The sequence below is a fragment of the Phaethon aethereus genome, assembly GCF_964289735.1.
Source record: "Phaethon aethereus genome assembly, chromosome: 34".
In the NCBI taxonomy this organism is placed as follows: Eukaryota; Metazoa; Chordata; class Aves; order Phaethontiformes; family Phaethontidae; genus Phaethon; species Phaethon aethereus.
In genome coordinates this window covers 33,954-61,242 of record NC_138610.1, presented here as the reverse complement: position 1 = coordinate 61,242, position 27,289 = coordinate 33,954, and the positions used below count along the sequence as shown (strand labels likewise).

At 68.2% G+C, this 27,289-nt stretch overlaps 5 protein-coding genes across 5 annotated transcripts; 4 read left to right on the top strand and 1 right to left on the bottom strand.

Moving 5' to 3' along the window:
* Positions 1 to 131: 131 nt before the first annotated feature.
* Positions 132 to 2,723, bottom strand: CCDC120 (coiled-coil domain containing 120; the record flags this gene model as incomplete). Its single annotated transcript, XM_082012284.1, has 7 exons — positions 132 to 243; positions 351 to 513; positions 679 to 720; positions 884 to 1,064; positions 1,674 to 1,751; positions 2,191 to 2,297; positions 2,720 to 2,723. The coding sequence occupies 7 exons, from the start codon at positions 2,721 to 2,723 to the stop codon at positions 132 to 134; spliced, it is 687 nt and encodes a 228-aa protein (XP_081868410.1).
* A 1,145-nt stretch (positions 2,724 to 3,868) lies between these two features.
* Positions 3,869 to 8,221, top strand: TFE3 (transcription factor binding to IGHM enhancer 3; the record flags this gene model as incomplete). The annotated part of the gene is given in 14 exon segments (XM_082012283.1): positions 3,869 to 3,993; positions 4,330 to 4,515; positions 4,585 to 4,629; positions 4,631 to 4,734; positions 4,737 to 4,819; positions 5,190 to 5,278; positions 5,280 to 5,373; positions 5,802 to 5,900; positions 6,433 to 6,534; positions 6,649 to 6,751; positions 7,022 to 7,078; positions 7,160 to 7,235; positions 7,380 to 7,527; positions 7,880 to 8,221. Coding segments are annotated over 14 exon segments (1,653 nt in total).
* A 1,249-nt stretch (positions 8,222 to 9,470) lies between these two features.
* Positions 9,471 to 16,889, top strand: GRIPAP1 (GRIP1 associated protein 1; the record flags this gene model as incomplete). Its single annotated transcript, XM_082012260.1, has 22 exons — positions 9,471 to 9,512; positions 9,583 to 9,649; positions 9,728 to 9,789; positions 9,872 to 9,898; positions 10,383 to 10,490; positions 10,835 to 10,985; positions 11,323 to 11,414; positions 11,850 to 11,897; positions 12,223 to 12,254; positions 12,401 to 12,448; positions 12,542 to 12,641; positions 13,051 to 13,143; positions 13,591 to 13,683; positions 13,770 to 13,847; positions 14,554 to 14,640; positions 15,059 to 15,115; positions 15,202 to 15,301; positions 15,413 to 15,522; positions 15,973 to 16,110; positions 16,192 to 16,285; positions 16,369 to 16,496; positions 16,581 to 16,889. The coding sequence occupies 22 exons, from the start codon at positions 9,471 to 9,473 to the stop codon at positions 16,650 to 16,652; spliced, it is 1,827 nt and encodes a 608-aa protein (XP_081868386.1). The 3' UTR covers positions 16,653 to 16,889.
* A 371-nt stretch (positions 16,890 to 17,260) lies between these two features.
* Positions 17,261 to 21,079, top strand: TBC1D25 (TBC1 domain family member 25; the record flags this gene model as incomplete). The annotated part of the gene is made up of 6 exons (XM_082012259.1): positions 17,261 to 17,344; positions 17,715 to 17,824; positions 17,903 to 18,054; positions 18,319 to 18,440; positions 18,735 to 18,932; positions 19,013 to 21,079. The coding sequence occupies 6 exons, from the start codon at positions 17,261 to 17,263 to the stop codon at positions 21,077 to 21,079; spliced, it is 2,733 nt and encodes a 910-aa protein (XP_081868385.1).
* Positions 21,080 to 23,206: 2,127 nt separating this feature from the next.
* On the top strand, positions 23,207 to 27,081 carry WAS (WASP actin nucleation promoting factor; the record flags this gene model as incomplete). The annotated part of the gene is made up of 11 exons (XM_082012282.1): positions 23,207 to 23,317; positions 23,733 to 23,876; positions 24,198 to 24,284; positions 24,757 to 24,853; positions 25,091 to 25,141; positions 25,231 to 25,420; positions 25,559 to 25,601; positions 25,697 to 25,850; positions 26,021 to 26,025; positions 26,747 to 26,855; positions 26,941 to 27,081. 11 exons carry the CDS (start codon positions 23,207 to 23,209, stop codon positions 26,991 to 26,993), a joined length of 1,044 nt encoding a protein of 347 aa, XP_081868408.1. The 3' UTR covers positions 26,994 to 27,081.
* Positions 27,082 to 27,289: the final 208 nt, after the last annotated feature.

Below are 27,289 nucleotides of genomic sequence, written 5' to 3'. Positions count from 1 at the left end.
ACCCTCCGCAGCCCTACCCCGCTCCCCACACCCTGTGATTGTCCCATGCACATCCTAAATTGCCCCCAGGACCTACTATTGCCCCCCAGCCTTCCCTTCCCACCCACAACCCGCCCCCCGCCCCAGGACACTCACCGGCAGAGGGGGTGCCCGCGGGCGCAGGGGCTGCGGGCCAGGACAGGGGTGGCTGGGACGCTGCGGCCTTCAAAGCTGGAGACGCTGCGGGGCAGGGTCCGCGCCGGGCTGGGAGCCACGACACCCAGTCAGGGGGGGTGAGGGCCCCCAAGACATTTGGGAGGGGACATGGGGGTGGGAAAGGCCTTGGGGGCTGGGGGAGGATGTACACGCACCTGGCGGGGCTGGCGAGGGAGCTGCGGCGGCCAGGTCCCCCCGCAGGGGCGTCAGGAGCCCAGGGTGGCCGGCAATCAGGGCTGCCGGATCCAGCCCGGGGGGGCGAGGGGCGGCTGGCTCCGCCTGGAGGGGGCTTCGAGGGGGGCAACCCCGGCAGGGCCCCTGTGGGGAGACACAGCGTGGGACCCAGGAGTCCAGGCAGCACCCCCGAGGGAACCCCGGCATCCAGGTGGCCCCTTCGGGGGGAACCAGCTGTCTGGGTGGCCCCCCAGGGGAACCCAGGCCTAGGGGCAGCCCCCTTGGGGGGCTGAGGCGCCCGGCGCTCACCGTTCTCCAGCGCGGGCAGGTCGCAGAGGGACCCGTTCTCATCTGGGGGAGCCAAGGCGGGGGGAGAGGGGTCAGTACCACCAGCCCCCCCCCGAACCTGCCCTCTGCCAGTCTGGGGACCCACCACGGGCCTTCAGCCCCCCCCCGCCCCAGGCCAGGCCCTCCCCAGAAGCTCCCCCCCCCCCGCCCCCGGCCCAGTGCTCACCGTGCGCGGCGGCGGCGCCGAGCTGGGCGCGGAGCTGCCGGAGCCGCTGGGCCGCATCGGCCTGCAGGCGCTGGCGGCGGCGGCGCTGCTCGGGGGGCAGTCCCGGGGCGGCCGCCAGGCGCCGGGCGGCCTCCACCACCTGCAGCTGCACCGCCACCTCCCGCCGGGCCGCCCGCGCCACCTGCGGGAGCCGGGACCGGGCACGGCGGGGCCGGGCCGCCGCGCGAAAGCCGTAGGGGGACACGCGGGGTACGGCGGCCGCGAGGGGACGCAGGGGGGCTGGGCACCGCCATGGGACTACGGGGGCCACGAGGGGACAGAAAGGGGTGCGCGGGACAGCGTATGGGGGCCGCCATAGGGGTATGGAGGCGGCCACGGGACACAGCGGGGGCCGCCATGGGGGTACGGTGGCCGTCTTGGGACAGGCCGGGGTACGGGGAGGGGGCCGCTACGAGACAGCCAGGGGGCCGCCATAGGGGTATGGAGGCGGCCATGGGGCACAGTGGGGGCCGCCATAGGGGTACGGAAGCCGCGAGAGGACGCACCGGGGTACGGGGGCCGCCGTGGGACACGCGAGGGCCCAGCGGGCCACCGTAGGGGTCAGGAGGCCGTGAGGGGACGCACCCAGGTGGGATGCGGGACCAGGACAGGGGGATAGCGGAGGGGGAAGGACATTTTTGGCCTCCCTCCACCCTCCAGACCCTCATTCCTCCCCCCCCCGCCCCCCCGGCCCCCCATTCCCCCCATTCCCCCTTGCCTACCTCAGGGAGGGGGCCCCGGGGGGACACACGGCCCGGCGGCGCGGGGGGGGCTGGGGTCTCTCGCCAGGCTCCAGAGGGTACTCGGGGGGCAGCTTCCCCGTCAGCTCCTGCACACAGCGGGGGGGGGGGGGCGATGGGGGCCAGGGGGCTGGGGGGGGCTGGGGGCCTCCAGGAGGAGAGGGGGGCTTGGGGGGGGCCAGGGAGTTTGGGGAGGGCTGGAGGGGGTGGTCTATGGGTGGCGAGAGGGAGCTATGGCAGTGCTGGAGAGGTCTGTAGGGGTCCCGGGGGGCCATGGGGGTGGGCAGAGGGGTCTATGGGGGTCTATGGGTGTGCCGGGGGGGCTGTGGGGATCCCAGGAGGCTTTGGAGGGGCTCTGGGGGGCCCGGGGGAGGCTGGGGCAGGGGGCTGGGGGCACACTGGGGTGAGATGGGGAACCCTGGGGGGTCAGAGGTCAGGGTGACTGAGGGTGTCCTGTGGGGCCCCGGGGGGGGGGGTGGTGGTGGAAGAGGGATGGGGGTCAGAGGTCAGGGGTCAGGGGTGACTCACAGCCTCCTGCAGGCAGAGGCGCCGCAGCTCCCGCAGGCGCAGCCCCAGGGCCTGGCGCAGCCCCCGCTGCCGCTCCCGCAGCTCCTGCAGCCGCCCCGCGGGCGCCCCTGCGCCAGGCAGAGGTCAGGGGCAGAGGTCAGGGGGCAGAGGTCGGGGGGCACCGAGGGCAGAGGTCGGGGGCAGAGGTGGGGGGCAGTAGGGATCAGAGGTTGGAGACACCGGGGGTCGGCAGGGCGCAGGGGCACCACAGGTCACCAGGGGTCAGGGGCACCAGGGGGCAGAGGTCGGGGGGCACCAGGGGGTCAGGGGGCCCCAAAGGTCAAGGGGCACTTGTGGGGTCAGGGGGACAGAAGTCAGGGGCACAGCAGGGTAGGGGGGAGATGCCGTGGGGTCACAGGGCACGAGGGGTCCCGGCAGGGTGGGGTCAGGGGTCAGAGATCAGGGGTCACCGTACCTGCAGGCTGTAGGTGCCCGGGGGGATGGATGTGGGCCCCTCACCTCCATCTCAGGGCGGGCGTGGGGCCGGCACCCATCGGCCCCAGGTGCTGCGGGGAGCCGTGAACCCAGGCCTCTGGGGCTGGGGGGGACACCCAGGTGACTGGTGCCCCCCACCCCCGAGATGCCAGGGACCCCGGCGTCCGGGCAGGGGCCGGGGGACAGGGCCTGGTCCTCCCCTCCCCTCACCTCCCGCCCGGACCCACTTCCCGGCTCTTCCTCCCGCTTCCGCCTGCCCAGCCCCTCCCCCAGGGACCCGGGTGTCCCCTCCCCCACCCCGTGAAAACGACCTGGGCGTCAGGGGGTCCCCAACCCCCAGAGGGACCCGGGCATCCGGGGGTCATTCCCTCCTCCCAACCGAAGGGACCCAGGCGTCCGGGCCCAGCTCAGCCCCCATGGTGGGGGGGCCAAAGCTCAGATGCCTGGGTCCCCCCCCCCGGGGTCTCTGGCCCCACCCCCCAAACCCCCTGTGTCCCATAACGCCGTGGGGCAGCCGCCCCCTCCCCCCTTACCTTAACCCGGTGGGTGCTGCGCCGGGGGGGGCTCCCACCACCCACACGGCTGGGTGGGACCCAGGCGTCTGGGTGGGGGTCAGCCCCGCTCCCCCCCCAGGGGACGCAGGTGCCCGGGCAGCCCCTCTCCCCCGCCACGAGCTCTGGGGGGACCCAGGCGTCCGGGCGTGGGGGGGGGTCTCGCTCCCCCCCCCCAAAGGGACCCAGGCGTCGGGGCGGGGGAGCGCAGGCCTTCCCGGGTACCCAGGCGTCCGGGCGGGTGTCGGGGTCCCCCCTGCTTCCCCCCCCAACCCTGTGATGTCACTTCCTGCCAGCTCCCCCTCCCCCCTCGCCCAGCGCTTCCTGCCTCAGCCCCACAGCCCCCGCTCGGGGCACCGGGACCCCCCCCGGGACCCTCTTGCCCCATAGAGACCCCTCCGAGACCCCTAGGGCTCCGTAGTGGCCCACAGACACCGCCGCCCCCAGCCCCACGGCAGTCCCTGGCCCCAGGGCCCTCGTGAGGTCTGGGGAAGCCCCAGCCCACAGCCATAAACAGCTGCCCCTACCCCATAGGCTCCCCTCAGCCCCATAGCAGCTCCCTGAGCCCCACAGTTCCCCCCCGGCCCCATAGGCCCCCCACCCCGGCCCCATAGGGAGCCCCTGAGTGGCGCCGTGGGGGGCGGGGGGTGGCGATGTCCCGTGGGGCGGCCGAGGGGCCCCCGTGCCCCCGGCCCCCCCCAGCGCCACCCCCCGGGCGCCCCACGGTCTATGTCCTGCTCGAGGGGTCCAGCACCCCTGACACCCTGCAGCTGCTCAGGTGAGGGGGGGCCCCATAGCCCTGGGGGTGCCCCGGCCCTGCCCCATGGAAGGGCTGCGGCCTCGGGAGCGCTCTTGGGGTGGGCCTTGGGACGGAGGAAGGTGGGGGGTTGCCGGGGGGGGCATAGGGGGGTGGAGGGGGCATCTGGGGTGGTCAGGAGGGATCTGGGGCGGATGGAGGGGGGATGGGAGGGGTTGTGGGGAGTCCCAGGGGTTTCGGGGGAATGGGGGGACCCAGGAGGGACTGGGGGCCTCTGGGAGGGGTCTGAGGGGGAGCTGTGGGGGCATTTGGGGGGCTGTGGGGCCGGTGGCAGCCGACCCCTCTCCCCTGGGGCAGCCTGAGCTCGGTGCTGCCCGAGTCGGGGATCGTGGCTGACATCGAGTGGGACCCGCCTGGCGGGGGGACCCCTGGGGACACCCCCAGTGACCCCCCTGGGGGGGACCACTCCGGAGACACCCCCGGGACCCCCGCAGACGCCCCCGGCACCTTCTACTGCCTGAAGAGTCAGCCCCTGCCCCACAGGTACCCGTGATCCCCCCCAGCCCTGCCGGCCCCTCGGCCCCCCGCTGCCATTAACCCCTTCCTCCGCAGCGTGGGGCCGGCCCCCCCAGCGGCCATGGCGGCCCCCCCCGCCGCACCCCCCCTCCTCCCGGGTGCTGCTGCGGCAGCAACTGATGCGGGCGCAGGCGCAGGAGCAGGAGCAGAGGGAGAGGAGGGGCCCCCCTGGCCCCCCCCCGGCCCCTGGCCCCCCGGCCCCTCGCCCGCCATCGCCGTCGGTGCCCCCCCTCCCCGGGCACCCCCTCATGTGCCCCCTGAGGTGCTCAAGGTGAGGCCCCATGGAAAAGGGGGGGGTACTTGGGGGCGTGATGGGATGCTGGAGGACCTTGGGGGGCTGGTGTGGGATGGAAAATGGGGTACCCCAATTGGGGGGGCTGGGGGGGGCAGGGAGAATAGAGAGGGGCTCTGGACCACGGGATATGAGCGGGGCAGGAGGGGATATGGGTGTCCCTGGGGCTCCAGGAGGGGGGCTGGGGGGACAGGGAGGGTATGGGGGGCCCCAGGGCAGTGAAATACAGGGGCTCTGTGGCAGAGGGGATCCGGGGGCGGCATGCTGGGGAATTGGGGGGGCTGTGGGGCTTGGGGAAAGGGGGGCCGGGGCCCCCTCGGCCCTGACCCCCCCCTCGCACCCCCCCCAGGTGCAGACCCACCTGGAGAACCCCACGCGCTACCACCTGCGGGCGGCCCAGCGGCAGCAGGTCCGGCAGTACCTCACCTCCGCCCTGGGCCGGGCCCCCCCAGCCCCCGGGCCCCCCCCCGGCCCCCCCTGCCCCCCACAGCCCCCTCGCCCTGCTCCACATCGGTCCCGGCTCCGAGAAGGAGGTGAGGGATAAAGCGAACGCCCCCAGTGAGGGGGGACGACAGCACGGGAAGGGACTGTGATGTTCGGGGGGGGGGCCGGGAGCTGCAGTGTTGTGTGGGGGGCCGTGACGCAACATGAGAGCAACGTGATGTCACCCCCGCAGAATGGGGTGCGGTACTGGGGCGATGTGAGGTGGCGTAGGGGCAGCGAGACGATCCCGTAATGTCATACGGAGCTGCCCGGCACCGGGCGGGGGGCGGGGATGCGATGCCTGGGGGTGGTGACGTGATATGGGGGGCAATGATGTGATTTCTGGGGGCAGTGATGCCGTGCGGGGGCGGGGGGATGATGAGGTGACACCTGGGAGTAGTGAATGTCACACCCATGGGTCTGAGATCATCCTGGGCAGCTGGGATGGCTATTTGTGGTTTTCTCCATTCCCCTGCAGATTGATGATGTCATCGATGAGATCATCAGCCTGGAATCCAGCTATGACGAGCTGCTGAGCTTTGGTCCAGCTGAGGGCGGTCTCCAGCTCCCAAACACGGTGCGCTGCCCCTTTAAGGGTCTCGGGGGCGGGGACCACGGCTAGCAACGCCCCTTCACGCGGGAGGGGGGCGTGGCATGTACAAGCCCTGCCCAACACGTGTCATTGGATATAGCCTTGGTGTGGAGTGACCTAGGCAGAGCCTGGTTTGTCATAGCCCCACCCACTGGCAGCATAGGGGCGTGGCCTCCCCCCCATACAAGCAGTAGGATGGGGGGGGCCTGTTGCCATATAAGAGTTGGGGCGGTGCTGGGTGGGTGGGGCCAGAAAGGTGGGCGTGTGGGTGGGGCCTGTCGGGGGGTGGGACTTGCTCGAGGGGATGTGGCGGAAATGGGTGGAACGGGGGGTGGGTGGGAATGGTTAAGCAGAAGAGGTGTGCTTGTATGTATGTGGGCGTGGCTTTTGCATGTGTGGGCGGGGCCTAGTCACATCCCTGACTGATGGGGGGCTGGAGAGGTGTGGCCAGGGCTGGGTGGGTGTGGCCAGGGCTGGGTAGGTGGGGCATAGTCATGCTGACCCCACCCCCCCGCAGCTGCCTGCCCCTGGGCCCCTTCTGGAAGTGTTCAGCCCCCCCCCGGGGGGGGGCAGCAGCTCCTGCCCCGCAGAGCTGCCCCGTGTCAAGGCCGAGCTCTCGGTAATGGGGGCCCCTGGGGCGGGGGGCCCTGGGGAGCTGGGAGGGGCTGGGGGTGTCCCTATGGGGCCAGAGAGGGGCCCAGGACATCCTATGGGGTGTGTGTTGTGACCTTAGGGTCTCCCTGTGGGGCTGGAGAAGGGCTCAAGGGGTCCTGTGCAGGGGAGGTGGTCCTTGGGGTGTCTCTATGGGGCCAGGAAGGGGCCCAAGGAGTCCTATGGTGTGAGGGGGCATCCTCGGAGGGTCCTTATGTGGCTGGAAGGGGTCTCGGGGGTTGCTATGGTGAGGTGGGCTCCCAGGTGTCTCTGGGTGGGAGGGTCCTGGGGGTTGCTATGAGGCTGGGGGGAGGGCTATGGGGCAGAAAAAGTTCAGGGGGGGCCTTCTGGAGTCCCTATGGGGCAGGGAAGCTTAAGCGGGTCCCTGGGGAGGAGGTGTTTCACCACAGGTTGAGGTCCTGCTGTGAGGAGGTTGGTGATTGTTTTCTCCCTAGAAACGGAGGCAAAGGCGCTGCTGAAGGAGCGGCAGAAGAAGGACAACCACAACCTGAGTGAGTTGGGGGGTGAAAGGTGGGGCTGGAGGGGCCTGGGGGGCCCACTGTGGGGCTGACGTGTTCTCCCTTCTCCCACAGTTGAACGGCGCCGACGGTTCAACATTAACGACCGCATCAAGGAACTAGGGACCCTCATCCCCAAATCCAATGACCCGTGAGTGGGGGACCCTGCTCCCCAAGGGACCCTGGCATCTGGGGTGGGTGCTGGGGACCCCACGGTGGGTCCTGAGAGGGACCCTGGTGTCTGGGTGTCCCCATGACGGGCGCCAGCAAGACCCAGGCATCCCAATGCTGGCAGGGAGATGCGCTGGAACAAGGGCACAATCCTGAAGGCCTCAGTGGATTACATCCGCAAGCTGCAGAAGGAGACGCAGCGCTCCCGTGAGCTCGAGCTCCACCAGCAGCGCCTGGAGCAGGCGAACCGCAGCCTCCAGCTCCGTGTCCAGGTTCTGGGAGGGCTGGGGAGGGGGCTTATGGGTCTTGGAAAGGGCGAATTGGGGGTCTGTGGGGCTGGAGAGGAGCTGGGAGACTCTGTGGGGCTGGGATGGGGGGGCTACGGGGTTGGAGGGGGGTAGACTGGGGATTTTAGGGGCTTTATGGGGTTGGGATGTGTAGAAGTTGGGGGCTATGGGGGTATTATGGGGTTGTCAGTCACATGAAGGGTCAGGGGGCGCAGAACCAAGGGAATGGAAGCATTATTGTGAGGCTGGTTGGGCTGAGCAGGGGTTTGGGGGGATCTATGGGACTGGGGGGGTATATTAGGGCGCATAGGTCACTGACCCCTCTCTGTCCCCACAGGAGCTGGAGCTGCAGGCGCAGCTACACGGGCTCCCCCTGAGCCCTCCAGCGGCGCCAGTGGCTGAGGGGCGGTGTGAGGAGGCCCCCGGGGGGCCCCCCTTCCCTCCAGGGGGCCCCCCCACTCCTCAGTGCCTCCTGGACCTGGCACTGGCCGACGACCTGCCCCCAGGGCTGGGCCTGCCCTTGGGCCTGGGGGGGGCTGAGGGGAGCTTGGATGACATCCTGATGGATGACGGCGGGGGACTGTCGCCCCTTGGCCCCCCTGGCACCCTCCTCGCCTCCCCCGGGCCCTCCCGTGCCTCCAGTCCCCGCAGCAGCCTCAGCATGGAGGACGACCCCTAAGCACCGCCCATGCTGCCCCTTTAAGGACCCTCAGGCGTGGCCCTTTTAAGGACCCTCCCCACTACATGGCCCTTTTAAGGACCCCCATGCACCCCTTGAGCCCCCCCACGACGGCTGTTTCAGGTGGGCGCCACAGGATGGCATTTTAAGGCTCTTAAAACGGGCAAGCCCTTTTTTAAAGATGGCATTGACCTTTTAAGGTGCTGCTATGGTAGTGCCCTTTTAAGGTGTCCAGTTGGTGGACCCAATTAGAGGACCTCGGCTGGGCGTGGCCCTTTTAAGGCTATGCAAACCGTGTGGCCCTTTTAAGGCACTGACATGGGTCCCACTTCGGTGTGGCTCTTTAAAGCCCTATACCTGGTGTGGCCCTTTTAAGGTTTCTCTTCAGCCCTTCTCTTTCAAGAGGCAGCCCCGCCCCAGGGGAAAAACCCGCCCCTCAGGGAAGCCCTGTCCACGCCCCATGGAGAGACCCCGCCCCCGGCTGTCCCCGCCCCTTTCTGGCTCTTCCCAACTAGTGGGCTCCTGGGGGCTGGGCCCTCAGACACAAAGCCCCGCCTTCCCTGCTGTCACTCACATACCCCGCCCACCATACTAACCCTTCAGACCCGCCCTCTTTTAGAGGCCCCGCCCACCGGCCCCACTCAAGGGCCCGCACCCCCCCGCCCCACGATTTTGTACGGAAACTGTCGCGTGAGAAATAAACGTTTGTTAACGAGGAGCCATGCGCTGCTGTGGGCTGGGCTGGGGCCTACGGAGCAGGAGGGGTTTATGGGACTTCTATAGGGCTTGCAGCACCGGGGGGAGGGGCCGCTATGGACTGTATAGAACCAGGAGGGATCCTATGTGGCCTATAGAACTGGGGGGGCGGGGCGTGAGGCCGGGCTCCAAGGACCCTATAGAACCAGGGGAGTTCCTCTTGGGCCTGTAGCGTGCAGTGTGTGTGGGGGGTGTCTATGGGCTCTATGGTGGTGGGGGACCATAAGCCCCATAGCACACGCGGCAGGGGTGGTGCTGTATGGGCCTTAGGGTGTCCTGGGGTCCTTCTGGCGGCCTACGGTGCCGGGGAGCCCGTACTGCCCGCCGCGACGCAACAGTCTCTATGGTCCCCAGGGGGCCACTCTGCCCCTTGAGGCGGATCCAAGCTCTATGGCCGCTGCGTGACGCCACTTCAGCGTCTCTACGCCTCCAGCGGACCTGCCAGAGCGTCTGCTTCCGGCCCCGCCCCTCGGGGTCCTCCCGCGGCGCCAAGATGGCGCAGGCTCTGTCGGCCGAGGAGTTCCAGCGGATGCAGGTGGGGCCGGGCCCGGGGCCCGGGGCTCTCGGCCCGCCGCCGCCCTGCTCACCCCGCTCCCCTCTCCCAGGCGCAGCTGCTGGAGCTGCGGACGGAAAACTACCGGCTCTCGGACGAGCTAAGGAAGAACGGCGCCGGTACGGGGGTGGGATGGGGGGCCCGGGTGGGTGGCCCGGCCGCCGCCGTCGCCTTCCTGACGGCCCGTGTTCCCCCAGAGCTGTCGGGGCTGCGGCAGCGGGTGCAGGCGCTGGATAAGGACCTGTCCAAAGCCAACAAGGTGAGGGGGTCCCCTGCCGTGGTCTCTGACCTGCCCCGCCTCCCCGGCCCCGCTGTGACACGCACCCCCCCTTCTCTTGCAGGCCCTCAGTAAGAGTAAGAAGGCGCAGGTGGGTCTGTGCGGGTGCTGGACGGGTCCTGGGAGGTCTCTCTGGGTGCTGGGGGGGTCCTGGGGGATCTCTGTGGGTGTTGGGGGCTGTAGAGAGTCTCCCAGGCTGCTGGGGAGGTCCTTGGAGGTGCTGGGGGATCCTAGGGGCTCTCTAGGGGTACTGGGCTGCTCCTGGGGGCGTTCCTGTGACTGCTGGCAGAGTCCCTATGGTGCCTACAAGGGTGCTGGGGGGTCCTGGGGGGCGATACTGGGTCGCCGCCTGGGGAGTCTCAGAGGGGTCTCAGGGCGGGGGGTGGGGGGAGGCAGGTCCCAGGAGATCTTGAGAGGCTCCTGGGTGGGTTCTGTGCATTTCTATATAGTCCATGTAGGTGCTGGGGGTCGCTGTGGGGGGTGCTGTGGGGTCCAGGAAGGGTCTGCGCGGAGGGGGTCTGGGGGATAGTTCTGGGCATCCCAGCCATAGAGGATCGGTGATGGGCTCCCCCCAGGAGGTAGAGGCGCTGCTGGGGGAGACACGGATGCTTCAGGGGAAGCTCCAGAGCCAAGAGGACGATTTCCGTCTCCAGAACAGCACTCTTCTCCGTGAGCTGGCCAAGGTGGGGTGTCCCAGGCCCCCAGAGACCCCAATATACACCCCTGCTATGTCCCCCGGGTCATCCCAGGGGTCCCTAATGCCATCTGGAGCCTCCTAGTACAACGTTAGGGGTGCTGGGGGGTTCCAGCTCACAAAGGTGGGATCCAGTGGGAGCCTGGGGGTCCTCACTGTCACTTTAAGAATCGGGGGTGGGGGGGTGTCTGTTGGTGTCATTTTGAGGTCCCTGGGAGTTTCCCGTGACACCACAGGGGCTCCCCAAGCCCTCGTCGATGGTCTTGGGGGTCTCTTCGGGTCCCATGGGGGTTCCCTGGTCTTATGCATGCCTGACCTGGGGTGGGGTCCCAGCTGTGTGCGCAGATCGAGGGCCTGGAGGAGGAGAACCGGCGGCTGCGGGAGGGGGGGCACCCAGGACCCCCCCAGGACCCCTCAGCCTCTGCAGAGCCCGCCCAGGATGGGGCCAGCGACAACAGTGGGGCACCCGCAGCCTCTACAGATGGTGAGGGAGTGCCTGGGGTGGGGTGTGTTAGGCTCTCTGGGGGGTCTTTGGGAGTCGTTGGGTGTTTGGGAATGTTCTGGGGTCCTTCCCAGGGGGTATTGGGGTCCCAGCGGTCTTGGGGGGGGGGAGGGGGGGCTTCATGAGGGGGTTGGTGGTTTGCGTGGGCCTTATTGCTGTCCGTAGGGCAGTACGGATGCCTATGGGGCGGGATACGGGGTCTCTATGGGGTACAAGATGTTTGTCAGGTAGATATGAGATCTCTGTGGGGTCCGTGTGGGACTGGTGGGGGTTTATGGGGTCCTGCGGGAGGCCGTGGGTCTGACCACCACCCTCGCAGCCCCCCTGGAGCTCCCCAAGGAGCTACAACCAGCAGAGGAGGGGGCTGGGGGCGACGCTCCCCCCAGGGAACCCCCAGCACCTGCTGCCCAGGTATGTTGTGGGGGGCTCGGGGTCTATAGGGGATCAGGAGCCGTGCTAAAGAACGTTCAGTGGCATGTGGGAGGACAGCTTTTGGGAAAATGTGGGGGTGCATCAGAAGATTGAAAGGGAATGAATAGATGTAAGAAGAAAGGCAGACTGTGGGAGGGGAGGGTTTGGGCGTCTATAGGGGATCAGGAGGGATATGGGAGGAAACGAGAGGTGTGGGGGGATGTATAGGGAGGTTTGGGGACACATGGGTGGTGTGGGTTGTAATGAAGAGAGTTTTTTGGGGAGACATAGGTTGCAATAAAGATAATTGTTTGGGGGGATATGGAGTAAAAACGGGATGAAAAAAGAAAATAATTGTGGAGGGCTGGCTCCAAGGAGACTGGGAGGGGTATAGGTAAAATATAGAAGATGGGGGGTGTCTCTGGGGTCTTACGGGGTGTTTTGCAGGCAGAGGTGGCCCGACTGCAGGCAGAGGTGGCCAAGGTAAGGGGGGGCCTTTTGGGGAGTCCTGAGGAGGTTTTGGGGGTTTGGGAGGGGGCTCTTGGGGACCCTTAGTGGCATCTGTGGGGGCTTTTAGGGTCTCAGAGAGCGCAGGGGGGTCCTGGGAGCCTCAGAGGAGTCACAGAGAGATTTGGGGGTGTCTGAGAGGTGTCCTGGGAGGATTTCTGGGGTTTCAGAGGGCCTTGGGGGCACTTTGGAGGTCCTGGGGACGCTCAGTGGGCTCTGGGGGAATCTGGGGCTCTGAGGGGGTGTTTGGGGGTGTTCCCACTCCCTCCCCAATAGCAACATTTGTGTCCCCCCTTTCCAGCTGACGGAGAAACTGAGGAAGAAGCAGGAGAGGTGAGAGCTCCCGGATGCCTGGGTCTCCCTGGGGTGGGCCCAGACACCGGGGTTCTCTTTAAGCTGCGGCGTGGCTTTTTCTGTGGGTTTTTTTTGCTTATTTTTCCCTTTTTTTTTCCTTTTTTTTTTTTTTTCTCCCTTGTCAGTTTTCTCCAGCTACAGGCAGAAAAGGAGACGCTGCTCAGGGACACACGGTGGGTGGCCCCTGGGGGCCGTAGGGGGGGCCCGGGGTCCCTCCCAGACGCCTGGGTCCTCCCTGGACTCCTGGGTCCCCCTGTGCGCCCCAGGACAGAGGCAGAGGAGCTCCGGGCCCGGCGGGATGAGGAATTTCGGGAGCTCCAGGCCCAGAACCAGCGGCTGCAGCAGGAGCTGGAGGCTGCGGCCCAGGTGGGGGCACCCAGGGGGGCACCCCCAGTCACTGTGTGTTCTTGGGGTGTTGGTGGGGTCCTAGGGTGCCCCGTGGCATTGTGGAGGTCTGGGGGGGAGTGTCTCCGGAGGAACTGGGGGGTGCTTGGATGTTGGGGGACCTCTGGGGGGTCACTCCTTGGTGTCAGGTCTCCTGGGGAGCACCCTGGGGTGCTGGAGGGTACCCTGTGACGGGGGGGAATGGTCGTCCAGCTCGTTATGGCTCTGCGGAAACTTATAGGGTCTATACAGTCCTGTGGGGCAGCTGATAGCCCCAGGGCAGCCTTGTCTGGGTCTGGGCAGCCTGGAGCAGCTCTGTATGTGCCCATATGGCCCCGGGCAGTGCTGCCGGACCCTATAGGGCCCTATAGAGCGCTGTGTGGGGTGGCAGGCGGAGGTGGGACTGCAGGAGCGGAGCGGGGCCCTGGCCCGGGAGCTGCAGGAGGTCCAGGCACAGCGCGACGCCCTCGACGCCCAGCTCCAGGTGGGGCCGGGAGGGCTTCGGGGTCCCGGGGAAGTGGTTGGGCTCTCCAGGGTGCCCCGTGTCGGGTCCCCAGGGGGTTGGGTGTCCTGGAGGGTGGTTTGGGATCCCGTGGCGGCGGGGGGCGGGGGGGGGGTGTTGGGGTCCCCAGTGTGCCCCTTTCCCTGTCCCAGGAGAGTTTTGGGGGTTCGTGGGTGGGTTTAGGACTCCACAAGGTGCTCCTGGACCCCATCCTGGGAGGGTTTTGGGCATTTCCTGCTGGGGTTTGAGGTCCCAGAAGTGCCCTGATCCTGTTCCTGGGGGGTTTTTGGGTCCCTGAAGTGCCCCTGGCCCTGTTCCTGGGGGGGTTTTGGGGCCCTGGGAGGACTTGGGGTCCCCGAAGCGCCCTGGCTACAACCGCGCTGTCCTGGGGTGCGCGTGCGAGGCGCGTGCCTGGTGGTGTGCCCGCAGGCGCGCACGGGGGAGCGGGACGGGCTGCGGCGGCGGCTGGCGGAGGCGGAGGACGCCCGCGGGGAGAGCGAGCGGGGCTGGCGGCAGGCGCAGGTCAGCGCTCCCCTCCCCTCTGCTGCGCCCTTCCCGGGGTGGGGGTTCCCCCGATTGCCCCGGCCCCACCCAGCCCGTCCCCACAGGAGCAGCTGGAGCGGCAGGCGCAGGAGCACGCAGCGGCCGCCCGCGCCCGTGCAGAGCAGCACCAGGCCGAGCTGGAGGTGAGCGGGTGGCTATAGGGGATCCCCCCAGGCGCAGGAGCTGCACAGACCTCGGGGGGGCTTATAGGCACCCCAGTGGAGCTACAGGGGTCGTGGGGGCTGTTGTATACCTGTAACAACCGTAAGAACGGTGAAGGATATTAGGTATAGGTAGGTGCTATAGTATTTATATGCGTTGGTGTAGTGTAACAGGTAAAATGGAGATTTTCTGGGTGTTGGAAGGTTTGTTATAGCTTTATGGAAGATACAGAGGGCTTTGGGGTGCTGCAGAGACTGTAAGGACCCCTGTGGCTCTATAGGGTCTTTGGGACATTACAGGGTGCAGAGCAACTGTGGGGAGCCCGTATGGTTCTGCATGGAGCTATAGGTGTCTTACAGCGTTACAAAAGCTATAGGTACCTTCTGCATTCTAACCGTTCATCAGGGATTGTTAGAATGTCACAGGGCCTGTGGGGTGCACCAAACTCTATAGGAACCATAGGATCACCTATGGGTTTTTAGAGGATGTAGAGACCCAGAAATGCTGCAGGATCTGTAGGGACCCCATAAAGAGTTGTATTGGTCTGGGGATGCTGTAGGGACCCCACCAGATTTATAGCGTCTGTAAAGGCACCTGCAATGCTATAGGACCCATACCCTACTCCGTGGCCCTATAGAGCTCTATAGGCGCTGAGACTGGGTGTGACCCCCCCACTGCTGTCCCCAGGGCCGTGTGGGGGAGCTGCAGGCAGCGCTGGGGGATGCCGAGCGGCAGCGGGAGCTGCAGGAGGCCGAGGGACAGGCGCTGCGCCAGGTACCCCCAAATCTACCCCTGTGGGACCCCCAGAGCCCCCCACATCCCCCAGAGCCTGTCCCTCAGCCCACCGGGACCCCCTCACAGCCCCCGCCAGGAGCCCCAGATATTTCTGTGGCATCCTCCAGACTTCCTGGGACCACCAGAATCTCACTGGGACTCCCAGTTCCCCTGTGGAGGGAGCCCTCAGATCTCCTCATCAGAGACCCTGAGATGCCCAAGTACCCTCTGGGTCCCTCAAATCGGCTCACGGAGTCCCCGGACTTCTCTGGAACTCCTCATCAAATTCTCCGTGGCCCCCCACATTCCCCTGTGTTTGCTCTGAGCCCCCCAGGAGCCTCCCTAGACTCCCCTCAGTACCCACAGGTCCTCTCTGGGACCCCTCGAATTGCCCCCTGACCCTCTCCGTGCCCCACAGGAGCTGAAGGATGTCCGGGATGGGCAGCGCATCCTGGAGAAGAAGGGCAGTGCCGCGGTGAGGAGCCCCAGCGGCGGGGGTGGTGTCCGGAGGCTGGGGTCCCGAGCGGGGCCCTGACCCCCCCGTTGTCCCCCTGCCCTCAGCTGAAGGACCTGAAGCGGCAGCTGCAGCTGGAGCGGCGCCGGGCCGACCGTCTGCAGGAGCGGCTGCAAGAGCTGCTGGCGCCCACCCGCGCCCGCACTGGTGAGCCGGGCGCCGGGGTCCCCTTCAGGGGGGGCCCCAGTGCCAGAGGGGGGTTGCCCGAGGGTGGATGGGCCTGTCCTGGACACCTGGGTCCCCTTTTTGTCCTGCCAGGGCTGGAGGAGCTGGGGCTGGAGGGGGGGTCCCCTGGGCGGGGGCCGGGGGGCGACAGCAGCAGCCTCTCGTCCCTGGGCCGTGATGGCTCTGCACCTGGCAGCACCAAGGTGGGCGGGGCCCGGGGCGCTGGGCGGGGTGGTGGGGCGGGGCCCGGGGTGCTGGGGCAGGGTTGGGGTGCTGGGTGGGGTGCTGGGGTGGGGCCCGGTGGGGCAGTGGGGCGGGGCCCGGGGCGCTGGGCGGGGTGCTGGGGCGGGGCCCGGGGCGGCAGGGCCCGGGGCGGCAGGGCAGGGCCCGGGGTGGTGGGAGGCTTTGAAGGTTGGGTGGGGTCACAGCAGTGGTGTGACTGTTTGTGGGTGGGTTGGGGGTGTGGCCGTGGTGGGTGGGGCTCGTTGGGGGTGTGGCCATGTTGGGGTGGGGCTAGTCAGGGGTGTGGCCACCCTGGCCTCTCCCCAGTTGGGGGGGGGATGAGTGGGAGGTGGAGCTGTGTTGTGGGTGTGGCTTCAGTGGGGGGGTGTGGTCTCACCGTGGTGGTGGCTGCTGACCCTGCCTCCCCGCAGTCGGGCTCAGGCAGCCCCGGGGGGGGCAGTGGCAGTGGAGGGTTCCCCAGCGGGGGGGGCCTGTCCCCTGCAGAGGTGGCAGAGCTGTTCCAGCGCCTGGCCCAGAGCCAGCAGGAGCGCTGGCTGCTGGAGGAGAAGGTACTGGGGGGAGACTGGGAAGGGCTGGGGGAGGCACTGTGGCACTGTGGGGGTCACCGGTGCCCCCTTTTTCCCTCCCAGGTGCGTCACCTGGAGGTGAGCAGCGCCTCGATGGCGGAGGACCTGTGCCGCAAGAGTGCTATTATCCAGAGCTTTGTGCGTGACAGCCGCCTGGGTGAGCCCCAGCCCCCCCCACCCCCCCCTTGACCCCCCCATCCCCGCTCACCCTGGCTCCATGTGCCCCCCTCTCCCCGCCAGAAGCGGCAGGTCCCCCCGGGCCCCCCCGGCGGGGCACAGGGATGGGCGAGGAGGGGCTGTGGGAGATGAACAAGAAGCTGCAGAACATGCTGGAGGAGCAGCTCACCAAGAACCTGCACTTGGGCCAGGTCGGTGGGGCCTAGGGTGTGGTCTTGGGGGCGTGGCCTTGGCTAAGGGGCGTTACCTCTGACACACCCCTTCTCCCTCCGCAGGACCTGGAGGCGCTGTCGCAGGAACTGGCACGGCTCAGCAAGGAGCGGGCAGCGCCCCCGGGGCCCCCCTGAGGGGGGGGGGGGCCACGACCCGGGGGTGCGGCCTCGCCCCGCCCCTGCCCCGCTGCTCTAGGCCTCTCCTTCCCCTGCGGGCCCCGGCTGGCCGGTGGGGCCGTTGCTGCTTTAAGGGGACGTTGCCCCTTTAAGGACGGGGTGGCCCTTCTTGAGGGCGTTGCCACTTTACGGGGGGGCCCGCATGCGCCCCTCTCTGTTTCCCCCCTCCCCCTTAATAAACCCGACGTGATCCGCTGCCGTTTGCATCATTGGCTCCGGGGGGGGGGGGGGGGGGGGTGGAAGGCGGGCGCCATGTCATCACGGCCGCCCCCGCTGCGCCTGCCGGCCTGCCGCCCCCCGCCGGCGACCGCCCCGGTGACGTCACTTCCGGGAACTGACCCGGATGTTGTTGCCATCGCCGCCGCTGCCGGACGGGGACGATCGCGGCGCTGCTCCGGATTCCCCCCGCGTCCCGTGCCTTCCACCGAGGGGGGAAGGGGCGCGCGGCGTGACGTCAGCACGGTGACGTAACACCTGCAACCCGCTTTCCCGGTAGGGGGGCTCTCGCGGCACGACCCCCCCCAGTCCCCTTTCTGCGCCTGCGCGGAGTCCCCCCCGCCCCCGCCATGGCGGCCGCAGGGGGCGGGGTCTGCCCGGGGGCCAGGGCCGCGTTGGAAGAGGAGTGCGAGGTGGTGCGCGTGCGCGTCAAGGTGAGGGGCGGGGCTCGGGGGCGGGGTGAAACGCGGAGGGGCGGGGTATCGCTAGAGGCGGTGCGTGTTGGCTTGAGGGGCGGGGCGCCACGTGTTGGGCGGAGCTGTTTGTCTCGGGCTGGGCGTGGCCATCGGTTACCGGCCGCCGGGGGCGTGGCCGTCGGCGGCGCGGGTTGCCGTCGAGCGGGTCGCATGGGGGATGGCGGCCGGTGACGGGCGCGGGTCGGGGCGTTGAGGTGCTGTCGTCGTGGCGTGGCCGCCATTTCGGACAGCTGTGAGGGACCAGGCCCGAGGCGGGGGGGCGCGGCTCCGGGTCTCCGGCCCGGCCGCGGGCCCCCCCGCCGCCACGCCTGGCTGACGCTGCCCGCAGAAGAGCGAGGGGCTGCTGCCGCCCGAGTTCCGCTCCTTCGCCGTCGACCCGCAGATCACCTCGCTGGACGTGCTGCAGCACATCCTGGCCCGCGCCTTTGACCTCCAGGGGTGAGCCCGGGCCCTCCCCCGGCCGCCTGCTCCCCTGCGGGGGCCGCGGTCACTGAGCTCCCTCTTGCGTCCTCTCAGGAAGAAAAGCTTCTCTGTGAGCTTCGCGGCCCACGACCCCCAGGGCCAGGAAACCTTCCTGCCGCTGCTGAGCGATGGGGACCTGGCGGCCGCCTTTGCCTGCGCCCGGCCCACCCTGCGCCTGCGCCTTGATGTCCGGCCCCCTGCTGAAAGTGAGGGGGGGTCCCTGGGGGGAGGAGGGTGGTGGGAGTATGCATCCAGGACAGCGAGGCAAGACCCGGGGGGCTGGGTGGGGTCTCTTATTTTAGAGAGGGGAAACCGCGGCATCCCCAGGGGGATGGCTGGGGGGAACCCAGGTGTCCAGCCCGTCTAGGGTTGGTTTCGGGAAGTGACCCAGGTGTCTGGGGGGGGTGTGAGGAAGGGAACTTGGGTGCCTGGGTGCCCAGTGGAGGGACCCAAGCATCCGGGTGCCCCAGGCCCGCTTCTGGAGGACTGGGACATCATCAGCCCTCGGGAAGTGGCGGCGGTGGAGCCTCTCCCTGAGCGCCGCTCGCTCCTGGCTGCGGCGCTGCCCTTCACCCAGGCCCTGCTGGCACAGGTGAGTGGGACCTCGGCATCTGGGGGGGCCCTGGGTTCCCTCACCCTGCTAAGACCTCGTGGAGGGTCCCGCTGCTTCCTTGGCCGTCCCAGTGCCCTCCTAGTGTCTCCTGGTGCTCCTAGATTCTTTCAGCACGCTTTCTATGGTCTTAATTGCTTCCTAGTTCCCTTCTAGTGACCCCTAGTGCTCTCTCAGTGTTCTCAGTCCCCTCCCAGTGCTTCCAGTTCTCTCCTGCCATAGCTTCCTGTGTTTCCCACCTCCTACCAGCACTGCCAGTGACCCGTTTCCCTGCAGGTGGGCCGGACGCTGGCCCGGGCGCAGGCAGCCCTGGCTTGGCCTGAGGGGTCCCCTCCCTCGCCCCCGCCACCTCCCTGCGCCCCCCTAAGCGACGCTGACCTCCGCACCTACCTGGGCCCTGGTGGGCGGCTGCTGCGGCCCCACGACCTGCGCCTCCACGTCTACCATGGCGGTGTCGAGCCTGGCCTGCGCAAAGTGAGTCCCTACGGCTCGCCCGGGCCCCTCCGGCTGTGCCCAGGGCTCCTGACCCCTCTCTGCCCCATCTCCCCTTCCAGGTGGTCTGGCGGTACCTGCTGAACATCTTCCCGGCGGGGCTGTCGGGGCAGGAGCGGCTGGCCCACCTGCGGCACAAGGCGGGCGAGTACGCGGCGCTGAAAGCCCTGCTGGCCGCCCGGGCGGCCCCCGCAGAGCTGGCGCTGGTGGGGGCGGCTGTACGCAAGGACGTGGTGCGCACCGACCGGGGCCACCCCTATTTTGGGGGCCCTGAAGAGGGGCACCCCCACCTAGCTGCCCTGCAGGCCCTGCTCACCACCTTCGCCTTGGGCCACCCACGCCTTTCCTACTGCCAGGGCATGTCGGACGTGGCCGCCCCGCTGCTGGCCGTGCTGGACGACGAGGCCCAGGCCTTCCTCTGCTTCTGCGCCCTCATGCGCCGCCTCGGCCCCCGCTTCCGCCCCGGCGGCCGGGGGCTGGCCCGCGCCTTCGCCCACCTCCGGCGCCTCCTGCGCCGCACCGACCCCCCTTTCTGGGCCTTCCTGGCCGCCCGTGGCGCCCACGACCTGCTCTTCTGCTACCGCTGGCTGCTGCTGGAGCTCAAGCGGGAGTTTGCCTTTGAGGATGCCCTGCGGGTGCTGGAGATCACCTGGAGCTCGCTGCCGCCTGCCCCGCCACCCCCAGCGGACGGTGTCCCCCTCCTGGGCCCCCCCCTAGGGCCCCGCCGGGCCCGCCGAGGGCTGCGTGAGCGGCGTGGGCTGCGGCCTCGGCCCCCGCGCCGGCGGCGCCGGCGGCAGGGGGGGAGCAGGACCCCTGCAGAGACGGACAACGGTCGTGGCAGCCACGAGGCCTGTGGGGATGGCCAGGAGGGTCCCAGGAGCTCCAGCAACAACCAAGAGAAACCAAAGAGCTCCAGTGACGTCCAAGAGGGTCCTGAGAGCTCCGGGAATATTCAGGAGGATCCCAGGAGTTTCGGGGATGACCGAGAAGGTCTCGAGAGCTCCAGCAACGTCCAGGGCGGCTCCAAGAGCTCGGGGGGTGATCGTGAGAAGCGTGAGGTCTTTGGGGACGTCCAGCCTAATCCTGACAGCTCCTGGAATGACCAAGAGAATCCGAAGATCTCCCAGGATGTCCACAGCAGTGCCGAGGTTCCTGGGAATGGCCAGAGTGGCCTTAAGGCCTCCAGGGAGGAGGTCCAAGGTGGTGCTGAGGTCCCTAGGGATATCCGAGAGGATCCCAAAGCCTCTAGTGATGGTCGCCAAGACCTTGATTGCCCCAAGGATGTCAGAGAAGACCCCAATGTTTCTAAGGAGGTTGACCAAGACCCTGGTGTTCCCAAGAGGGTCAACAAAGGTGCCAACACTCTCAAGAAGGTGAGTGAACAACCAAACATCTACAGGGTGGTTTGTGAGGACCCTGCCAAGAACGCTGGTAAAGATCACAACATCGGTGCCGACCCCGACGTCTCCAAGAAGACTCGCAAAGGTCACAATATCTCTAAGAAGGTACACGACGATTTCAACACCCCGGAAAAGGTCAGCGATGACCACGGTGTTTCCAAGAGGATTGGGGGAGACCCTGGCATGCTCAAAGAGATTGGTGAACACCCCAAAGAAATGAGCAAAGACGCCGCTGTCCCCAAAGAGGTTGGTAACGCTCTCGAAGAAGTTGGCAACGCCCCCAGCTCCCCCAGAGAGGTTGGTGAAGACCCCAAAGAGGTATGTGATGACCCCAGCGTGGGCAGGGAGGCTGTTGACACCCCTGAGGACCCCTGGGGGGGCGGTTGGGCCTGGGAGGACTCGTGCTCCTCTTCCTCCTCCTCCTCCTCGTCCTCCTCTTCATCCTCAGAGGAGGAGGTGGGTCTGGAGGACGATGGGGCGCCACTGCCGCCGCCAGAGGAGCTGGGGCAGGGGAACCCCTTCCTCCTCTTCCTCTGCCTGGCCATGCTGCTGGAGCAGCGGGAGGCTGTCATGGCGCGGGCGGGCGACTACAACGAGGTGGCCATGCACTTCGACCGCCTGGTGCGGCGCCATCACCTGCCCCGCGTCCTGCGCCGTGCCAAGGGGCTCTTCGCCCGCTACCTGGAGGGCTGGGGGGGGGCCCCCCCAGCGGGGCCCGCTACGGGCTAGGGGTGCCAGGAGGCTGGGGGTGGCCTGGGGGCCCTGTTGGGACCCCGTGGGGATGTAGGGGACAATATGGGGACCCCATGGACACCACATGGGGGCCTGTAGGCCCTCTTTGGGGACCGTTGGCCACCACCGGCAGGGGTGGGGACCTGTAGGACAACGTGGGGATCCCATACATGTGCCGGGAGGGACACGGGTCCGCTTTGGGGACCTGTGGGCCACTGCGGGGACTCCGAGGTCAACGTGGGAACCTGTAGGGCACTATGGGGACTTTAGGTCCTCTCTGGGGACACAGGTCAATGAGAGGACATATAGCAGCGTAGAGACCCCACAGACACCCGTGGAGACCCCGTACCTCCCTTCTGGGTGTGTGCGGAGCAGCGTAGGGACCTGATAAATATACCACAGGTCACCCACAGGGACCTGTAGGCCAACGTGGGGGCCCCATAGACACCCCTGTAGACCTATAGGTGAACGTAGGGACCCTGTGGATCCCCCTCAGGAGCTCCTTAGATCCCTCTTGGAACGTATAGACTCCCTGGGAAGCCCATAGATCCCCACAGGGGCTGTGGAGACACCCCAGTATGGACCAGTATGGCCCAGTGCCTCCCCTTTGGGGTTCTGTGTCACCTTGGGGCATCCTAGTATAGACCAGTATGAACCATAACGACGTTGCAGCTGGGAACTCCTGGATCTACGTTGCCTTGGGCCAAACCAGTACGGACCAGGAAGGGTCTAGGGGCCCAACTGGGAGCCCCACGTATGCATTGCCATGGGTCAGAGCAGGATGGACCAGTACAGCATCCCAGCTGGGACTGCTGCGTTGACATGGCCTTCAGCCATCCCAGCACAGACCAGCATGGACCAGTACGGCAGCCCGACTGGGAGCACTTCACCCACGTGGCCTTGCGTCCTCCCAGTTTGGACCAGCATGCACCAGTACAGCATTTTGCCCAGGATCTCTTCATCCGCCTGGCCTTGTGTCCTGCCAGTATAGCATCTCGCCCACGATCTCTTCACCCATGTGGCCTTGCATCCTCCCAGTATGGACCAGTATAGACCAGTACAGCATCTTGCCCGGGATCTTTTCACTCGTGTGGCCTTGCGTTCTCCCAGTATGGACCAGTATGGACCGGTAGGGCGCCCCAACTGGGATCTTAATGCACATATGGGTTCTCCCAGTATGGACCACTACAATGCAGTTCGTGCCCCTCGCCGCCCTGGGTGCCTTCTCACACCCCTCCTTATTTATTGCCCTCCTCCCGTCCTGCCTGCGGGAGGGACCCAGGCGTCCGGGGAGCTGTGAGGTGCCGAAGACGCGAATAAACCTGATGCCCATGACTGTTGTTTGGGGACTCCCAGTATGGACTGGGAAGGGGCTGGGGGCTGCCAGTCTGGACTGGGAAGGGGTGTGGGGGTCTGCTTTGTTCTGGGAATGGAAATGGGGCTCCCAGTATGAATCGGGGGTCTCCCAGTGTAGACTGGGGAAGCATGGATCCAGTGTGGATTGGGAAGGGGCTGTGGGCTCCCAGTATGGACTGGGGAGCTCACAGTGTGGACTGGGAAGGGGTTGCAGTCTCCATTGCGGAGTGAGAAGTGGAGGTGCCTGGACACTTGGGTCCCCAGCTTGGGCAGGGGTGGGAGGGACCCCCAGTCCTGGGATCTTCCCAGTGCTCCCGAGTCCCTCCCAGTATCTGCTGTTTTAGTCCCATCACTGCCTGCAGTGGCTGAGGCTGATCCCAGTTCCCCCAGTTCCCCCCCATCCCTCCGAGCTACCCCAGTCACCCTCTCAGTCACCCCAGTCCCTGTCCAGTTCCTCCCACTTCCCCCAGCACCTCCCATTTCTTCCCAGCATCTCCAATTTCGGCCCCATCACTGCCTGTGTTTGCAGAGAGGCTGCTCCCAGTCCCTCCCAGTCCCTCCCAGGTCCCCTCCATCCTTCCCAGTCCCTCCCAATTACCCCAGTTCCCACTCCCAGTCCCTCACAGCCCGGAGGTGACGTCCCTGCCACCTCAGGGCCCTGGGTCCTTCCGGGCGGAAGAGGCCTCTGCAAGGGACCCAGGCCTTCGGGGGGGACCCAGGCGTTCAGGGGGTCCCAGGCGTCCGGGGAGGGACCCAGACATCCGGGGGATGAGCCGGGGGGGTCGGGGGGGAGCCCCGGGGGGTGACAACGTCCCCTCGGGGCTGCTGCAGCAGCAGGAAAACCTGCGGCTCTTCGAGCTCTTGGGCCGGAAATGTGTGGTGAGGGGCTGGGAGGGGTCGTGGGGAGTGCCGGGGGGGGGGGGGGGGGCTGGGGCGTTGGGGGCCTAGGGGCTGACGGGACTGGAGGGGCCTGGAGAGGGGAGCTGGGGGTCCCATGGGGTCCTGGGGGGTCCCTGAGGGGGATTTGGACGGGCACTCGAGGGCCTCAGCATGGCCAATGGGGGACTAGAGGGGTCAGGGGGGCAGCTGGGGGGTCCCATGGGGTCCTGGGGGGTGCCCTGAGGGGGATCTGGGGGGGGCACTTTGGGTCCTGGGAGGGAAACATGGGGCACTGGGGGCCCCTCTGGGGGGCTTGGGAGGGCCATAGGGCGGGTTGGGGGGGGGCGTGGGGGGGAAGTGGGAGGGATTTGAGGAGGGGGCTGGGGGAAGGTCCGTGCCCACGGTGTCCCCGCAGACGCTGGCGACGGCGGTGGCGCAGCTGGTGGTCGCGGAGCCGGGGGGCCCGGGGGGGGCCTGGGCCAAGCGGGGCTGCGGCGTCGCCTGCCTGGTGCGGGACAGCCCCCGCCGCTCCTACTTCATCCGCCTCTACCGCCCGGCCGTGAGTGGGGGGCCCGGGGGCGTCGCCTGGGGTCGGGGGGGGCTCTCGGCATCAGGGAGGGCCCTGGGGGTCCCCGGGGGCCAGGGAGGTCTCTCGAGGTTGGGGGTGCCCGCGGGTCCCCGGGGGTCGGGGGGGGTCCCTGGGGGTCCCAAGGTCGGGGAGGATGTCCCTGGGGATCCCTTGGGGTTGGCGGGGTCTCTGGGCGTTGGGGAGGTCCCTGGGGGACGGAGGGGTCCTGGGGTTGGGGGGAGGCCCTCGGGGATCTCTCAGGCGCGGGGGGGTCCCTGGGGGGGTCTCTGGGTGCCCCATGCTGTGGCGCAGGCCGGGAGCCTGTGGTGGGAGCAGGAGCTGCACGGAGACATGGGCTACGCCGCCCCCACCCCCTTCTTCCACACCTTCGCCTCCCACGTGAGTGGGCGGGGCCACGGGGAGGGGCGGGGCCGGGGGCTCTGGGCTGGGGCTGGCAGGTGTACAGGTGGGCCTCTGGGTGGGGCTTAGGGCTGGTGGGCGGGCTTCAGGGGCTGGGATCTCAGGGGTGGAGCTAAGGTGCTGTGGGAGGGGCCAAAGGGGTGGGGCTGAGGGCATGTGGGAACGGTAAGGGGTGGATCTGAGGGCATGTGGGAGGGGGGGAAAGGGAGGGGCTGAGGGCCTGTAGGAGGGGCCAAATGGGCGGGGCTGAGGGCACATGGGTGGGGCTGAGGGCACATAGGAGAGGCCAAAGGGGGTAGGGCTGCGGGCTGTGGGAGGGGCCAGGGTGGGGCTGGGGGAATATGGGAGGGGTCGAGGGGTGGGGCTCCGAGGGGCGGGACTCGTCGCCTGTGGGCAGGGCTTGTTGCCTGTGGGCGTGTCCCATGGGGCAGGCCCCTGATTGGCTGTGCAGGAGGGCCGGGCGGGGCTGAACTTCGCGGACGAGGGGGAGGCGGCCGCCTTCGAGGGGCTGGTCCAGGAGCGGCTGCGCCGGCGCCAGCAGCGGGCGGGTGAGAACGTGCCCCCCGGTGCCGCGGGGCAGCCCCACGGTGCCCCAGGGCAGGTCCCCGCTCACTGCCTCCCCTCTCTCCCCCAGAGAAGCAGCAGCTCCCGCCCCCGCCGCCCCCCGGCAATGGTGAGTTCCCCCATCCCAGGGGTTTTGGGGTGTGTGATGGGGGGCGTAGAGCTGGGGGGACATAAGGGAACGCTGTGGGGTGCGGTGCCAACGCTCTCTGTCCCCCCCACAGAGCACCGTGGGAGCCTGCCCCGGGCCCCCATGGCCACCACTGACAGCAGCAGTGAGTTCCTGCCCCATAGCGGGGTTCCCTGCTCCCACAGCGGGGTACCGCTGCCCCACAGTTTCTCAGCTGGATCTTGCCCATCACAGCCCCCCCACTCCCAGCTGTGCCCATTGCCAACCCGGACATCACAGCATCCCGCTACCGGGGGCTGCCCAGCCCCACAGGACCCATGGCAGGATCCACGGCAGGACCCACAGCGAGCCCCACAGCTGGGGAGCAGAAGAAGGGCCGCAAGAAGATCTCCAAGGCCGACATTGGGGCCCCCTCTGGCTTCAAGTGGGTCTGGGGGACACACGTGTGGGGATGTGTGGGGCGGAGCAGCTGCCGCCAGGTGTTGAGGGGCAAGTATGGGTCCAGCCATGGGGCAGGCAGCCCCTCTGCAGGGCAGCCCCTCACCATCTGCCCCCTCCCCAGGCACGTTGGTCACATTGGCTGGGACCCCAACAACGGCTTCGACGTAGGTGGCTCTCGTGTCCCCCTCACGGGGGGGGACACGATCCTTCCACCCCCCAGCACGGGTGAGACTGTGGGGTGACGCTGTGGGGTGCACAGGTGGCAGCGCTGGACCCTGCCCTGCGGGCACTCTTTGCCCAGGCTGGCATCAGTGAGGCGCAGCTGGCCGACGCCGAGACTTCACGCCTCATCCATGACTTCATCCAGGGCCAGGGTGGGCTGCAGGCCGTGCGGGAGGAGATGCGCAAACAGGGTGAGCCGCCCCACACCTCTGGGCACCTATAGGCATCAGCAATGCCCTGCCTCGGAGGGCCATACGGACCTTGTCCGCACGGCCCCGCCTGGGCGTTACAGGATCCATACGGCTCCCTGATAAAGATCTCGAGGGCCTTGTGCTCCCCCATGCAGCCCCCTCAATTATAGGGTCCGTATGGCTGCCCCTGTATAGGACCCATGTGCACCCCCCATTACAGCGCCCATGCACGCATTATAGCATCTATATGCCCTGGGACCCCACGTTACAGTGCACATACACCCATTCCCTGGGTGCTGATTAAGGCACTAATTAATGTCTCTCTTTCTCCTCCCAACAGGTCCCCCTCCCCCGCCGGGCCGGGGGGGCACCCCGCCGCCCCCCGCCGGACCCCCCCGCAGCCGCTCGGCGCCACTGCCCCCGCCCCCGCCGCCAGGGGGCCCCCCACCCCCGCCCCGCAGTGGGCCCCCCGCGGCCCCGCCCTTCCGCCCCGCCGCCCCGCCCCCGGCTCGCGGCCCCGCCCCTCCGTGTGCCGCACCGCCCCTCCCCCACCTCCCCCGCCTCCGCCCCCCCCCGGCGGCCCTCCTGCGCCCCCCCCGGCCCGGGGGGCTCTGCTGGACCAGATCCGCCAGGGCGTGACCCTGAACAAGGTCAGCGGGGGCGCGGGGTCCCATGATGCTCGGGGGCTGGTCTGGGGTGGGGGCTCCCCCGTGATCCTCGCGGGCGGGGGGGGAAGGGGGGCCTCGTGTGATCCTCTGGGGTTGGTGGGGGAGGGGTCCCATCATCCCCTGCGGCTGGTGTGACGGCGAGGGGGGGGGCCGTGTCTCCCACGATCCCCGGGGGGGCTGTTGCCGTTGAGCAGCACCGACCCCCCCCCCCTCCGGCCCCCCCTCCAGGCCCCCGAGGCCCCCGAGGGCGGCGGCAGCGGCACCCCCAGCACAGGGGGGCTGGTGGGGGCCCTGATGGACGTCATGCAGAAGCGCAGCAGAGTCATCCACTCCTCGGGTGAGCGCCCCGCGGCCGCCCCCGGCAGGGACACCCCGCAGCCCCTGCGTGTGGCCCCCCTGACCCCCCCCCCCCCTTTCCCCAGACGAGGGCGAGGACGGCGAGCAGGAGGACGAGGACGACGAGTGGGACGACTGAGCCCTTCCAGCCTGTGCCCCCCCCCAGCCCCATGTTACCCCTCCTGCCCGGCTCCGGGCGCTGGACCCTCCGGCCCCCTCCTTCCCCGCCCCCACTTGCCCCCGCAGCCCCCTCCTGCCCCCAGCAAATGCCAAATAAAGGCCGTGAGACACGTGCATGACCGCGCTGATTAATTACCGCTTTTAAGGACTAATGAGCACTTAATGAGTCGGGCAGCAGCGGCGCGGCTCTGAGGGGAGGGATGCCGGGAGGGGCCGGTTCCCGGGGCCGACTCAAGGCGCGTAAAGACCCCGCAC